This window comes from Squalius cephalus (assembly GCF_949319135.1).
Source record: "Squalius cephalus genome assembly, chromosome: 5".
Taxonomy (NCBI): Eukaryota; Metazoa; Chordata; class Actinopteri; order Cypriniformes; family Leuciscidae; genus Squalius; species Squalius cephalus.
The window spans coordinates 16,113,556-16,129,005 of record NC_137126.1 but is presented as its reverse complement, the minus strand read 5'-3'; the positions used below and the strand labels follow the sequence as shown (position 1 = coordinate 16,129,005).

Sequence of the window (15,450 nt, the reverse complement as noted above, 5' to 3'; positions counted from 1 at the left end):
AGTATGAAAAAAGCATTAGGGAATTTATTCGACCAATGTGTGAGTTTCTCATTTAACTTCAAAGAAATTGTTATTATCCGGAGAAGTACCCATATACAGTATATTTCCCAGAATTATTGTTTGTTGGTTAAGTGAAATCACTAATAAATGAAAGTGGTCCAAACTATCTGAATCTGATTCTAATATATCCACATCAAATGTATTTCTCAAAATGCTTACCCCAGCAGAGTGTTCAGTGCCATGTGAACTCCAAATAGCATTACCCCACTGAGATTTCCACCATTTGTAATCATCTTTAGTAGAATGACACTCTTGAAGGAAACAAAAATCTGACTTATGTTTTTTAGCAAACAAAAAAAAGAGCTTTCCATTTGACACTATCCCTGAGCCCTCTGGCGTCAAAAGATATTAATGACAATGATATAAACAACGAACAATATAATGAAAGAAAAAACAAACAAAAAAAAAACTAAGTAACTGAATGAACCAAAAGAGTACAACCGTTCAACTCACTTTCCTCAAAAAGTGCAAACAACCACAAAAAATGCGCACCTGGTACTAAAGTATTCATATTTAAGTTCAGAAAATATCAAAATTTTAATTTCTGTTTTCAAGCATTTTAATACAACAAAAGACATGCTGTGCTCAAGGTACAATTTTATTTATTTTACTAAAAACGGGGGGAAAAAAGTCACATCAACATTTACCCTTGTTAATACAGTATACTCAATATCTTTCCAACAGAAATACAATACACCAGTTTTTAATTTCCTTTTAATCTTATATTAAAATATCAGATAGTTTGCAATCTAACAGTGCTTATGAAGTACGTCACCAGATTTTTTGTTTTTCCCTCTGGTCTGCCAGTGGCTTTCAGCAGTGGAGTAAAATAATAATAATAATAATAATTAAATAAAATCATAATACAAAAATGAACCTTTGTGTTTTCCTGCCCAGTTTTTATCTGACAAGCTAAACATGCAAATAAAGGGCATTAACACAGATCTTTCTACAGAATACACTGAAGCATCACCAGACACTTCAAATTGCAAAGGTGACATTAACATTGTTACCTGACAATGTTTCCTCAAATCAAGACATAAAGTTTAGAATTTTCCAAGTATAATCTTACTACATTGCATATCATGACTTGTCCCAAAAGCTGGCTCATTTAACTGTTATTTTCTCTCTTCTAAAGTATAATCAAGTCTATACCGACAGTTAAAATTAAACAAAAATTGGCCAAAAATGAAGGACTCTATAGAGTCTCAAAGTGTACTAGACTGTACAGGCACAAGTAACTATACATATTCATAATAAATATGGCATTTTTTGGCCTGGATGTACTTGGACAAGGAAGGTCTGGGATTTTCAGTGTTTTGCCCATAAGGAAAAACTTGCAGCAGGTTTTATTTTGAACAAATGCATTTGCTCTCTCTCTCTCACACACACACAGTTCACTGCCCTTGTATCACATGCACAAAAGCTTATGAAACAAAACAAAAACAAATAATATTTATAAAACATGGAAATGCTGATGTTTATTGGAATGTCTCTTGGGGAAGAGAGCAATTGCAGTTCACTTCCAGCCTTGGGATCACTGAACTGGGCTTTAGAGGAGCCGTCACAACAGATGCAACATCCTAGCATGCATCTGCAACTCTGACTAACCAACATCCCAGGACACTAATCTTCAGAAGGGATGGTAAACAGGGTGTTTAATGTGGTAGGAAGTGTGTTTGTGTTTGTGTTTGTGTTTGTATTTGTCAGGACTCCTGTGTGATAAGTACATTTCTATAAGGTGATACCGAATCCTGGACTCGCTCCAGACCACCCTCCTCTCGCTGCAGTTCTTCTCCGTGCTGGAGTGAAGCTTAAGCCCCCTTTACACATGAACATGACTGGAGACAACAAATGCAGGGGAGAGCGGGCACAGTCTCTCAGTGTCCCCCCGCTGGACCATTGGCTTTGCACAGAAGTTGTGGGTTAGACGTCAGTTGAGAAATAGAGTGTATTCTTCTTCAGCTCAGCGAAGGATATTGGTGGATGCTGCAGGTAGTACAGCAATACCTGAACCTGTGACAGAGGAGGAAGAGAGAGGATGACTACAGTGATGCAATGATTATACAATCCTGACTCTAACAATCTCAACCATATGTAAAACTGTCAGCATTATTCACCTGTACCACTAGATGGTACTCCAACTCCTGCATGAACACCACTGTGAGTTTATTCTAAATAAACTGATAAAACTGGAAACTACTACTTTTTAGGAAAAGACATGCTAGATCTATTTAGAATCAATTCAGAACCAGTACTGACTGAAGAAGAGGGAATGAGCACAATAATATGTTCCAACCAGGCACAACAAAAGAGGCCACAATATTTATAGTAATAACAATAATGGTTTTCAAGGACTACAATCAGAGATCTCACTTGTCAAACAATATCTTTATTATCTTTTAAATAAAATAAAAAAGTAAATAGATAAATAAAAATATATGAATAAAACAAAATGGTAAAAATAAAGTGCAGCACATGGGAACATTAACAAAGCCCTAGAACTTTCAGTGCATTAAAGAGCAAATAGAAAAAGGGCATAAACTTCTTATACGTTTCTAATTAACCTCTTGATGCACACCCCCCTTTGAGCCCAAAACAGGAAAATGACATGCTTGAACTCAAATGGTTGTCTTTTCTATATCCTTTGGAGTATGAGCATAGTTGTGGTATAAATAAAAGTTAGACAAGCTGAAGTATAATGGAATGATAATTTTTTTTTGCATAACTTCTTTTTATCATTAAAATATGTTAATAATAAGGATGCTTGCGACCACTAGAAATATGATGGGCACAAAGCGACAAGTCTTAAGAAGTTATGTTTAAAGTTTGAGGATAATATAACAAAAAAAATAGGTTTTTGCAGGATGGAAACTTCTCCTGTCACGGCTGGTTAAGACTTTGGCTCATGCAGATTGTTCAGTTTAAAATATGTCATGCACAAACCAAAGGGCAAAACAGTCAAAGTGCCTCTTCAGTTCCACTGACACAGTAAACACGCTGGTTTAAATGACACGTGACCGCATGAATAAACGAGTGAACTGAAGATGGCCTGGGGTCAGTTTGTTATGACAATATGGAAATCAGGATAATGGATTAATCACAGACCACATCAGTTTCACTGTAATAATGACACACTGAAAGCTATAAGCAGAGTTATTCTTCAAACTGTTAAACACACCAAACCACAACCCATTATAGTGATATACAATCTATCCATGCTGGGCATCCACGTCCTTTCCATACACTGTAAAACTCTTGACATGAGGATTCACTGTGTAAGTCAGGACTGACCTGTGCCATGACATCATGTGACCAGATGTCGGAGGCCAGCGTGATGTGGGCTTTACTGCTCTCTGACTCTGAGGGTCTCAGCAGAGTTGGGCCAAACACTGTGGCCAAATTATGCAGAGACATCTTATTAACCGGCTCCTTCTCTGCCACCCTAAAATGAGAGGAAACCAAACATCAATACTGTCACATCTCATTAAACAATCATTAAGTTGAATGTTTCACAGTTTATGATGACTCAACACTTGCACTATAGCTCAAGTGTGATGTACAGAGTTGGCCAGCAGGTGTCTACAATGAGCAGTGTTCATAATGTTCAGTGATTGTGATGTGTTAATTGGCGGCAGTTACAGTTGGCAATAACATCTCTAAAGAGATTATTTGTGACAGTGTTTATAAACCCGAGGCCTTGCTTGCTAATTCCCGACGTTTCAGAGAGATTTGTGTGAATTGCAACAGCAGTTTCACACGTACTAAAATAAAACAGAACCCTGTGAATTTATTATGGTGACTGAACTGATGTTGATATAAGGTGTCTGGCTTTAAAGAGTCAATGTAAACAACATTTAATCCAGACCTCTCTTAGGTTTGACCTCATGTAGTAAATTTGTTGAATATTGCTGTGTTTAATGCACTGTGATAAGAAGTTTGGGGTCGGTAAGATTCTTTAATGTTTTTGAAATAATTCTCTTATACTCACACAGACTGCATTTACAGTAGGTAGTCAACCATAATGCCTATTCACGGCGTTAAATACAACCCAGTCACATGTGACACTTGTTCGCGAAATCACCACCAAGGTGGCACAAAGGGACGGTAAAACGACAGAAAAGGTGGATTTTTAGGTGGAACAGAGCTATAGTTTTCTAACACGTGGATTTATTTACTTTGTCAATATTGTGACCAAATTAGTGTGACTAAATTATTTAAATATAAAACGTTCGAAACTACATTTAGGCTAATTAAGCCTAATTCATTGATGAATTTCAACAGGTCACGCATGCACACAGACCACATCAGTTTCACTGTAATAATGATACACTGAAAGCTATAAGCAGAGCACTGATGTGCATCTTCAAACTGTTAAACACACCAAACCACAACACATTATAGCGATATACAATATATCCATGCTGAGCAAGACTCCACGAGTCCTTTCCATACACTGTAAAACTCTTGACATGAGGATTCACTGTGTAAGTCAGGACTGATCTGTGCAATGACATCATGTGACCAGATGTTGGAGGTCAGCGTGATGTGGGCCTTACTGCTCTCTGACTCTGAGGAGAGTAGAGTTGGGCCACACTACAAGCGTACCGCACCCAAGCCCAACTGAATCGCGAACCGCGCCTGTGCACAGTACAGAGTGATCACACTAGTCAAACGAACCAGAATTTGGGGGTCAAACATGCTTGGGCATGGTTCAGGACACCCTGAAATGTTCTTGCGTGACTTCTCTTTGTTTTTAGTCAGCCTCAGACGCTCCTAATAGATATGGGGGATTGGGAGGGATGGTGTAGGACAATCCAAAGGTGTAAAAAAGTGTCGGATAGCCAGCCTGATGATGTGTTTTAACTTACAGAGCAGGCAAAGGCAAAGTTCGTTTCAGGATAAATGCCTCATTGTATCCAATCTTATTAAGCGTTTCAATTGGTTTTGTAGGGCTTAGAATGTTTCAGCCGTGTGTTATGATTGTCAACAATCTGGCATTACCTAACATGAACTGTTGAGGAACGTGGGCTTTTAAGGAACAAAGGCTAAATAATTTGCTACAGTTTGTTTTTGTAATTGGTGTGGATGATGCGCAGCGGCATATACAGTATAATTATATACAATATAATATGAAGTGTTTCTTTGTTCCCTGAAACATTTAATTTCAGTACCTACACGAGAGAGGGAGCACGTCAGCGAAGGAGACAAAGAAATGTGCTGAAAGAGATTCAGCACGTCCGAGAGAGGCAAAGAAAAACTTCTGCTCTTAATTAATGCTGTCAGACAATTTTATTAATCTATTGCTGTCGGCAAACATCGTTGAAGGGGAAATATTTAAAATGTTGTTGTCATTAAGAATCAATTAAAAATAAACAGAGCTTACTAAAAAATGACATACAATGAATAAAGCTTCGGAAAGTGTTTCGAATCAATAAATGAATATATTTTTATTTGTGACAATTATTAAACTTGAGACAAAATAATGATGTATTTCCAAGAGCCTGAGCCTGGGACTCGAACTCAGATCGCCTGTGGCATGGCTGTGGCACATGATATATAGCGCTGCCCACAAGGCTAGTGCCTTATTACTGTTAATACTTCCATGCAGACTAATCATGTAGCCTATTTGAAAACTACGCTATCACTCTTAATACTCCAAATGTGTAGCCCATATAATTCACATTTCTATAGTTTTTTTATTTTATTACAAGGAGAAAATAACATAATACATATTAAGAATAAAGAATTTATTAAGAATTTTTGAATTTTTAAAGAATATTAAGAATTTTTATAAAATGGGCTATTAGTACCCCGCCATTAGTACTTAGTCTATGAAAAAGTAAACACAATTTTGACATTTAGGCTACTGTTCTGTTTCAATTAATTCTAAACAGCAAATGCGTACATTGTTTTTTGATTACTACATTTGGTTATGTGTATGTAATTTAAAAAAAATCTATTTTTAGTATTTATTTTTTGTAATCTCCAAATGGCGCAGTTGACTGCTACTCGCAAAAACGAACTGTGAAACGTCCACTCCATAACATGTGAAAATTTATGGTAATAGTGCCTCTTAGTGGTCAAGAGCAGAAATGCATTTCCCGCCGCAACCACGGCAGTACCCGTGGTGGCCAAAAAAGCATTCTGGTTGAGTATCATCTGTATTTGTTAAAAACAGTAATATTGTGAAATATGACCTAAACCACAAAACCAGTCACATGGGTAAATTTTTTAAAATTCAGATTTATACATCATCTGAAAGCTGAATAAATAAGCTTTTTTAGGATAGGATTTGAAAATCTGTTCGAAAATCTGGATTCTGAGGGTGCAAAAAATTCGAAACATTGAGAATATCGCCTTTAAATTTCTACATTCATGTTCGCAATGTGCTGCATTCGCTCACAAAAATGAAAGTTTTATATATTTACGGTAGAAAATTTACTAAACATCTTCATGGAACATGATCTTTACTTAATATCCTAATGATTTTTGGCATAAAAGAAAAATCTATAATTTTGACCCATACAATATATTGTTGGCTATTGCCACAAATATACCCATGCTACTTGTGATCCAGGGTCACAAATATTATTACAATAAAAAAAAAAAAAAACCTGTTTCTCTATTTTACTATATTTTGTGGTACCAAAGCTGTAATTCAGTGTCACTTCAGAAATCATTCTAATATGCTTATTTGCTGCTCAAGAAACACTGTATGTGCACTCTTACCTCTTCAGGTGTTCCAGTAGGGAGAGGAAAGTGATGAGATTTGGGTCTGGTAGTGACCGCAGCAGATGCATCATGCAGTTTTCTTTTGCTGCAGGATCTGATAGAGCTGTGAAGAAGAGGAGTGTGATGATGTTATTACACCTCAATCATATGCATTCGAAATGACCCTATTTGCTACATATCACACTGTAATTATGTTTTAATACTCTTAAGATGTTGAAATAATAAATGTGAAAGATCAAAGATGAAAAGTCATACCAATGCCCTCCATGAAGGCCGGGTACAGCCGGTCTGTGAGAAGAGGTTCTGGCAACTCTCTGAAATACAATTTCAGTGTCCCTGCTATAGCATTAATGTCCATATCACTTAACATCATCAGGATATCTTTGGTATCTGAGAGAGAGAGAGAGAGAGAGAGAGAGAGAGAGAGAGAGAGAGAGAGAGAGAGAGAGAGAGAGAGAGAGAGAGAGAGATGTAAATGATTTGCCACCATAACAAATGCAGGCTGAGTAATAAGCTCCTGGCATGACATATGACATAATAGTGAGTAACATTTATGTTAGCTGAAGGTACAGCTCTGGATACTTCCTGCAGACTCTGTGTGTGTTTATTGAGCCAGCTGACAGCTGGAGAGGGTCAGACCTCTGCATGGCCTTTCCCACAACACTGTTGCTGCTTTTAGACTAAATACACAGACCTCACAAAACCAAAGAGAGAGTAAACAGAAACCAAAAAGAGACTGATGGGAAATCATCAAGAAAAGTCAAAGCAAAAGCAAATGGAGAAAAATAAGGGAAGGGATCTATTTTTTGCACCAGACTAAAAGCCACTCTGTGCGATGCTGATGAAAACTGCCATGCCATCCCCACCCAGAACCAATCAGATTGCAAGATACCACCATATCCATATTACAAAATAAAACATTAAGGTCCTCCTGTAGTCAATAGTTTTTGTCAAAAATTCATATGAAAAGAATTTCTTCATGCCTTAAAATAACTTGAATGTAACTCTACACCCTTGATTCATTTAGTATACATGGATCCACGAATATGCATATTAGTCCCCGCCTTCACTTAATCACACAAGCTCAGAATACCTGATTCACTCGGTCATATTTACTGTAGTAAACTCTACACAATAGCAAGTGGAAATACTGGTTTAATTCAGCCATATATGTTTGAACCAGAAACTGATTCAGAAGAAGTGGAAGAATTATTGCATTTTATGTATCGCTCTCTATAACGTCGGACACATAACGTTAATTGATATGATTAGCATTTGGCTTGACTACATTAACAAACAGTTAATAATGTGTTGCTAATTTTACACAAACCATATTCCCATTCGCCATCTCAGTGTCAGACAGCTGCATTCTAAAAATCAACATCCTAAGAAACGCTTTGAACAACTTTAAATATATAGTTCATCATAACATCGTAATATAGATTATATACATACAATTCACCCGCTATATTGTCAAATGTACCTGGAGAATCTGGCTTCTCTTGAGACCACCCTGCTTCGCAGCATAGTTAATGATGCTAAAGCCCGCCCCGCATGTTGACGGGATTGGTAACGTTTGTGACGGTATGAGGCTGTCTTTGAGACTGTCTTTGGTAAACTGCAGTCTTAAGAAGAAAGTACACAGCAATGGTGTTGACTGATTAATTTGCACGTGGTTTGTGCTTACACATGCTGCTTTCCTGTAGCTCAAACAGGCGCTTGCAACTCCAAAGTCATGGGTTCGATTCCCAGGGAAAGCAAGAACTGAGAACTGATAAGAATGTAAAATATGTACCTTGAAAACACCCCATAGACATATAAACAACATTAAAAACTAGATCATTTTGTACTTCTGCATATATAGTAGTTGTCATATCCTAGTTTGAACGTGTGAAGTGTGATTGGCTAAGAGTCTCTTACTGGCATCAAATGCAGCTTTGAGTGCCTGGATGTCTGTGGCCACTCCAGAGATCCTGTAAATGCCAACTTCATCAATACCTCTCTTCTCCACCTCCTCAATGCACTGCCGCACAATGTAAGGCACCTTGGATCGTTCGCGCCTGTGGAACAACAACAGGCAAAATCAATGTACATGATGTAAACAATCTAAACATACAGAGAACAACTGTGCAGGCTTTTTTATGAATGACATCCATATGCCAAATATTGCTGTTCAGCAGGGCTGGACTGGGGATAAAATTCAGCCCTGGAAAAATCCAGCCCATCTGGCCCACAATTTACCATGTGAATGTTTTGCTGGGTTATAGGGCCTTAAATTGGAGTAAATAAATGAACAGTGTTGGGAGTAACGCGTTACAAAAGTAATGCATTACAGTAACATATTACTTTTTGCTGTAACACAGTAGTGTAAGGTATTACTAATCAATTTTCAGTAATATTTTACTCGGTACATGTTCAGTAACGCTTGCGTTACAACACACTTTTAGCCCAAAATGTAATTGTTAAAAAAAAAAAACCGGGGGAAAAAAACAGCAAGACCGCGAGACATTAACGAATGAAAAATGCAAGTAAGTTATTAGGCTACCTGTTCGTGGTCAGTCAATAGCCGTGTGTGGTGTCCAAGTTTGTAAATAAAGACTAAATGACAGCTTCTGATATATTTGTATGGCGATTTATTTCATTCATCTCCCTCTTGCTGGTGTACCTTTGTATTGTGTGACATAGTCCAGTAAAGGTGTGTTTAGGGCAGGTTTTGCAGGAGTGCTGTGAGGCATGATTTCGGTCTCTGTGCTCGCGCTGGCCAGTGGAAAAGCGGCTAATGGGAGAATATGGTAGAAGAAAACCATTTGCGAGATGGACGTATGCGCATTACTCTGTTTGTTCTGTGTTTTCTTTCTAACCAGTTAGTCTATGTTTAGGTGGTGTTTTTCATCATGTTTTCATCACGCAATCATGTTTTTGATGCGGTGGTGATGCGTTCATGTAAAATGTAAGGGTGGCGCTGCCAATAAAAGCACCTAAAAGCTGTCACAAAGAACCGGCAAAAGTTATGATTATGAATATGTCAAATATAACAAGGAGACATTGTAATTGTTTATTAATAAACAAGTGTTTTCTGTGTCAGTGTCGGCTGCAAAGATGAAGTTGACGATGCTGACTCACGATCTTCGCAGTAGTGAATGCGCCAGAGAGAAATGCACATTTCATACGGATTACATAAGCAGAGAGCAGTCTGTTTTCTTTCGTTTTGAATTGTTCTGTTTAAAAGTAGACATGTCTGTGAGGCAAGTAGGCTCTGAGTTTTGGTTCATTTATGAGACAAGCTCCAGTTCATGCGCCGGCACCTCCGTGCCCTGATTATCTCTTGTCTAATATATTTACTTCTTATTTATTAAATCCAGGCAAATGGTTGATAAAACATTGATTAAAATTAAGATACAATTAATACAAAACGAAATTCACTTTAAAGAAAGGCTTTGTGCTTTCTGTTTGAGTTCTCTGTGAAAGTTTTAAAGCAGTCTTTTAGTGTCGCTTTCATAGCACTCACGTCCGTAATGGAGAACTGTCACGTCAGTAACATTGTTTTTTCCTCATAAATGCGAACGCGAAAAATAAAATAAAATGAATATATTATGTTCTGTGGAGAGCCAACCCTTCTTCATCCGGTGGGTAGTATTACTTTTGGTTTGCTTTGTGTAATTCACAGAATTACTAAAAAATATTTTGCTACCTAAAAGTTAAAGTTTTTTTTGTGTCATGCATGCATGCATGTCTATTTCCCTCATATTAAATATAAAACGCATGTGTAGACTGATATTTTTGGAAGATATGTCTGGACTCCTTTATTAAGGGAGTAGCCTATGGTAAACAGACGTTTCAATATAGACCTATTGGTATTAAATGCATTTTCTGAGAATTTATACTTCAAGTTTTTACTGCAAATGTCACGTCCATAACGCTGGAATTGCCCAATTTGAAATAATGTATCTTCAACTAGTTTTGTGGTGTAGGTCTACGTATTTTAAAATGTTAACTTCAAATAATACTAATAGTAATTTAAAGATGTGGTAGCATTGGATCTGGATGGGAAGGATAACTCTGGGGGTTGGAAGGGACGTGTCATGATTCTACCTTCTCACACCGCGACACAGGTTTGTGGATCTGAGTGTCGCGATTACGGTTTTTATATCGCATATCGTTACAGCCCTAGTCATTTTAGAATGTTAAGTTCTACTTCTGTAGTTATTTTGGTGAAAGTAACTCAAAAGTAATACAGGAGTAATGTAACGCATTGCAATTCTGAGACAGTAATATTGTAAGGTAAATAATTAATTTTAAATAACAGTAACAAGTAATGTATAATGTATTACAGTTTGGAAGTAACTTGCACAACACTGTAAATGAATAAATAAAAAAGAACAGAAACAAATAATGATATATATTATTGAATACATGGTAAATGCAGTTAACAAACTTAATATTGCATTTTTGTCACAGAGAAATTAACTTGACTGTAAAACATTGATTTTGAGCTACGATGAAGCTAATTTACTGCTATTAAATTCTGTCATCATTTACTCTCCCTCATGTCATTCCAAACCTGTATGACTTACTTTCTTCTGTGAAACACAAAAGAAAATATTTTGAAGAATGTTGTAAACAAACAAACAAACAAACAAACAAACAAACAATCCTCAAATTATCTTCATTTATGCTTCACAGAAGAAAGGAATTCATTCAGGTTTGAAGCGCCGATTCGTCACACTTTTGCATCAGGTAGTGCCACTTCGTCACACTATTGGAATATTTGCTTTTTACAGTTTCGTATGCACTGTAATTTAAAGTGCCCCATTATGTTTTTTTGAATACTCCCTTTCATGCAGTGTGTAATATAGCTGTCTGTGAATGTAAACGTTCTGCAAAGTTGTAAAGTCGAAAGTGCACGACAAATGAAGTTATTGGGCCCTATTTTAACGATCTAAGCGCATGGTCTAAAGCGCAGGGCACAAGTGCACTTAGGGCATGTCCAAATCCACTTTTGCTAGTTTAATGACGGGAAAAACTGTCTGCGCGCTGCACATGGTCTAAAAGGGTTGTCTCTATTCTCTAAATGAGTAAGGTGTGTGTTTTGGGTGTAACATGAAATAAACCAACCAGAGTCTCATCTCCCATTCCCTTTAAAAGCCAGTTGCGCTCGCGCCATGGTGGATTGCTATTTACATGACTGAATTTGCAAGCGGAAAGACTGAACGTGTCTCCAGAGCGCAAATGGATCTGCTCGTGCGCAAGGTTAAAGCGTGTAAGCAAACCATCTACGGGACAAGCCGGATTCCACCATATCTTTATGTACACAATATTAATCTTTTCCATTGTAATCCTTTTAATATTTGGCATGTTTGTGTGCTGCTGTCCCTGTGTGTGTGTAATAAGCAGAGTGTACGCACGTTGTGGACCCGCCTATAGGCGCACATTACTAACGCGCTCTTTAAATAACAAAAAAATATTTTTTTGCACAGTCTATTTCAGTTGCCTCAAAGTAGCAACGAGCCAACAATGCGCCTGAACACACCTCATTTTCAGACCAGGACGGCACTGTCAAGTGGCGCAGGACGTGAAAATGATAACTGCGTCAGGCTGAAACTAGCAAAGCACACTTGCATCACACCTCGCGCTGCATTGCGCCGGGTGTATGATAGGGCCCATTGTCTCCCAAAAGAAAGTATTGACTCTGAACCACCTTAATGAGTCATTTATATTTAGAATCCCAATGCGTGACAGTTCTACGTCACTAGAAAATACATTTGCATAATGCCCACATGTGTTGTCTGCCCACGAACAACTTGACCAGCCCTCAAACGTCATTTTACTGACGACGACTTCTCAAATCTCAGAGTTCAAAACAGTAGCTCAACAGTACCCAGTTTATTCGGACCAGCTTGCTCCTCAGAATCACAACCTGTAAGTATGAATAATTATTGATTTATATATTTTCTACCGGGTGTTCTTGATACGTAGTTTTGTGTTTTATATTGTGTAAGTTTCCGACTAACCAGCTAACTCACGTTATTACTGTCTTACTGAAATACTTCTGCTAATCAGCTGTGGGCCACTATTACCTAAAAATGTGCAGATTAATGCAGATTGTCTGTCGTTCTTACAACTTTGAGTAAAGATAAAGATAAAATTAATTTTACAAACGTTTATTACATCAGTCATTCACGTTAGTGCTCGGCTAACGTATGCACTGTTATTGATACAGTTCCTGCATGTGCACCTCAATAAATTAGAAATATACACGTCGGTTTGTTGATAGACATGCACTTGTTAATGCTGATAATGAGGAATTACAGTTGAGGAAGTCGTCCTTGCGATGGTGAGGTTCGAGTTAAATAACTAACATAAACAAATGTTTCATCATTAGACTTATGCTTAGATTGATATGATAAAATCAACGTCATCGTTATTGTCTTTACAGTGTGTACAATCAGTGAGCTTTAGGAAGCCTCAGGACGGAGCTTAAGTTTAATTATGGTAATGGACGTTTTAGCTTCCGAAATATGCTGTATGCAGTAGACCAATCACTACAGACTGGGCCATCTGGCCAATCAGAGCAGCTTGTGAAAAGGAGGGATTAGAGAGATTGATTCATCCATCGTGTCGTCTGAGAATCACTGAAAAATGTGGTGATATGCAATGTATATTATGAGTAAAAGAAAATGTTTTTTTGACCTTTGATGCATGTAAAACTGGTGTAGGAGACCTCCAAAACAAAATTAGGAGCCTCTAAAATAGCATAATAGGGGCACTTTACAAACAGCACCTAATATGGAGGATATCTCCCTCGCTTTGGCGATGGGCCCACTACTCGACCGGCCCACCGGGAAAGTTTTGGTGCTCCCGATGGCCAGTATGCCTGCAGTTCAGTAAGGCTAAACTACTGTATCATAAAAAGCCACTTCTGCCTTTTTTATGTCATTTTTTACTTTTATGTAGTATATGTTTAAAGTTGCGATTAAACTGAAGTAAAAACAAATCTTTTTTTGTCCAAATTGTGACATGCATCCGAGCGTTACGGATTATCAAAAAAACAAAAACAACAACAAAAAAAACCCCGGCAGGGTGGGTCTTGGTTCTATCTATCTGTTGTTGATTGTATTTTGAAATACGGGTCTCTACAAAAATGAAGTCAGATCTCGCAGGGTTGAAGTTTAAGTGCACTAATAATTGGAGAAGTCCTGCTTACGTCACCAAAGAGAAGTCTGTCATTTTCATAGAAAGGTCCATTATGAGGTAAAAAAATAAAACAAATGTACAGACAAATCATTCACAATGAGATCAACACTATTCATCTATAAAACAGTGAATTTTCATTTCATTCCAACTTTAAAGGTGATGATACAGCTTTTTTGAGCAATGTTGCCAGGAAAATTGTTACTTTGGCACTTTCCCATTGAGTTTGGGCAATACATTTTCTATCTGGATACTTTAGCTCGGTCATGGGCCCTGTTGTCTCACCTGGTTACCTGTTGACGGCAACATTGCCATTGACAACATGTATCATCACCTTAAGGCTTGGCATTTCACTCACTTTGTTACCACGCTGATTTTGACCCCAAACACACCACTCTGTTTCTTTGATGGTGTCCGCTTCAAACTTAAGTCCCGACTTGTAAACTTCATGGAAAACTCCACTTTAATCTAAGAATGAATGAGTAATGAGATAAATCCCACATAAGTCACAGGAAACTATGTGTAATGCAATAATGCAAAAAGTATCAATACTGTATGTTTAATGAGAAATATATTAGTACCCCATTCATTTCTATGACGTCCATATGCCAGTTTTTGGACTGCACGGTCTGTGGGTCCAGCTGTAAAGAGACAAAGAGAAATGAGAGTGAGGATTGCTTCATCATTAAGCACCAAAAATGTATGATGCAATTTTGTAAGAGACCAGAGCGGACCATGAGTGCTGATGGATTATTAAATTAAATGCATAGTCCACCCAAAAATGAAAATATTTTCATCATTTATTCACCCTCATGTTGTTCCACACCTGTATGACTTTGTCATTAAAAAAAGAAAAAGAGAAAAATAAGTTATTTTTGAAGATTGTTGGTAACCAAACAGTTTTGGTTCTCATTAATAATAATAATAATAATAATAATAATAATATTAATAATAATAATAATAATAATAATAATAATTCATTACATTATATAGTGCTTTTCTCGGCACTCAAAGCACTTTACATAGAAGGGGGAATATCCTGAACCACCAATGTGCAGCATCCACCTGCACCATAGCGACGGCAGCCATACTGCGCCAGAACGCCCACCACACACCAGCTTATTGGTGGAGAGCAGACAGAGTGATGAAGCCAATGAGTATATATATATATATATATATATATATATATATATATATATATATATATATATATATATATATATGGGGATGATTAGTAGGCCATGATTGGACAGAGGCCACTGGGCAAATTTGGCCAGGATGCCGGGGTTACACCCCTACTCTTTCGAAAGACATCCTGGGATTTTTTGTGACCACAGAGAGTCAGGACCTCAGTTTAACGTCTCATCCGAAGGACGGTCTTCTTTTGTGTTCATCATAAGAAAGAAATCCATTCAGGTTTTGAATGACATGAGTAAGGTGAAGGTGAGTAAATGATGAAAGTGT

At 37.4% G+C, this 15,450-nt stretch overlaps 1 protein-coding gene across 6 annotated transcripts in view; it reads right to left on the bottom strand.

Moving 5' to 3' along the window:
• Positions 1-424: 424 nt before the first annotated feature.
• The window catches only part of abr (ABR activator of RhoGEF and GTPase), a 488,870-nt gene continuing 473,844 nt past the window's right edge, over positions 425-15,450 (bottom strand). For all 6 annotated transcript variants that reach the window (XM_079870546.1, XM_079870547.1, XM_079870548.1 and 3 more), the window contains 7 exons: positions 14,568-14,627; positions 14,345-14,454; positions 8,716-8,855; positions 7,051-7,185; positions 6,793-6,898; positions 3,355-3,505; positions 425-2,076 (listed from right to left, as the gene is read on the bottom strand). In XM_079870546.1, the coding sequence (XP_079726672.1) occupies positions 1,987-2,076; positions 3,355-3,505; positions 6,793-6,898; positions 7,051-7,185; positions 8,716-8,855; positions 14,345-14,454; positions 14,568-14,627 (792 nt within the window). In that variant the 3' untranslated portion in view covers positions 425-1,986. The remainder of the gene's footprint in view (positions 2,077-3,354; positions 3,506-6,792; positions 6,899-7,050; positions 7,186-8,715; positions 8,856-14,344; positions 14,455-14,567; positions 14,628-15,450) is intronic.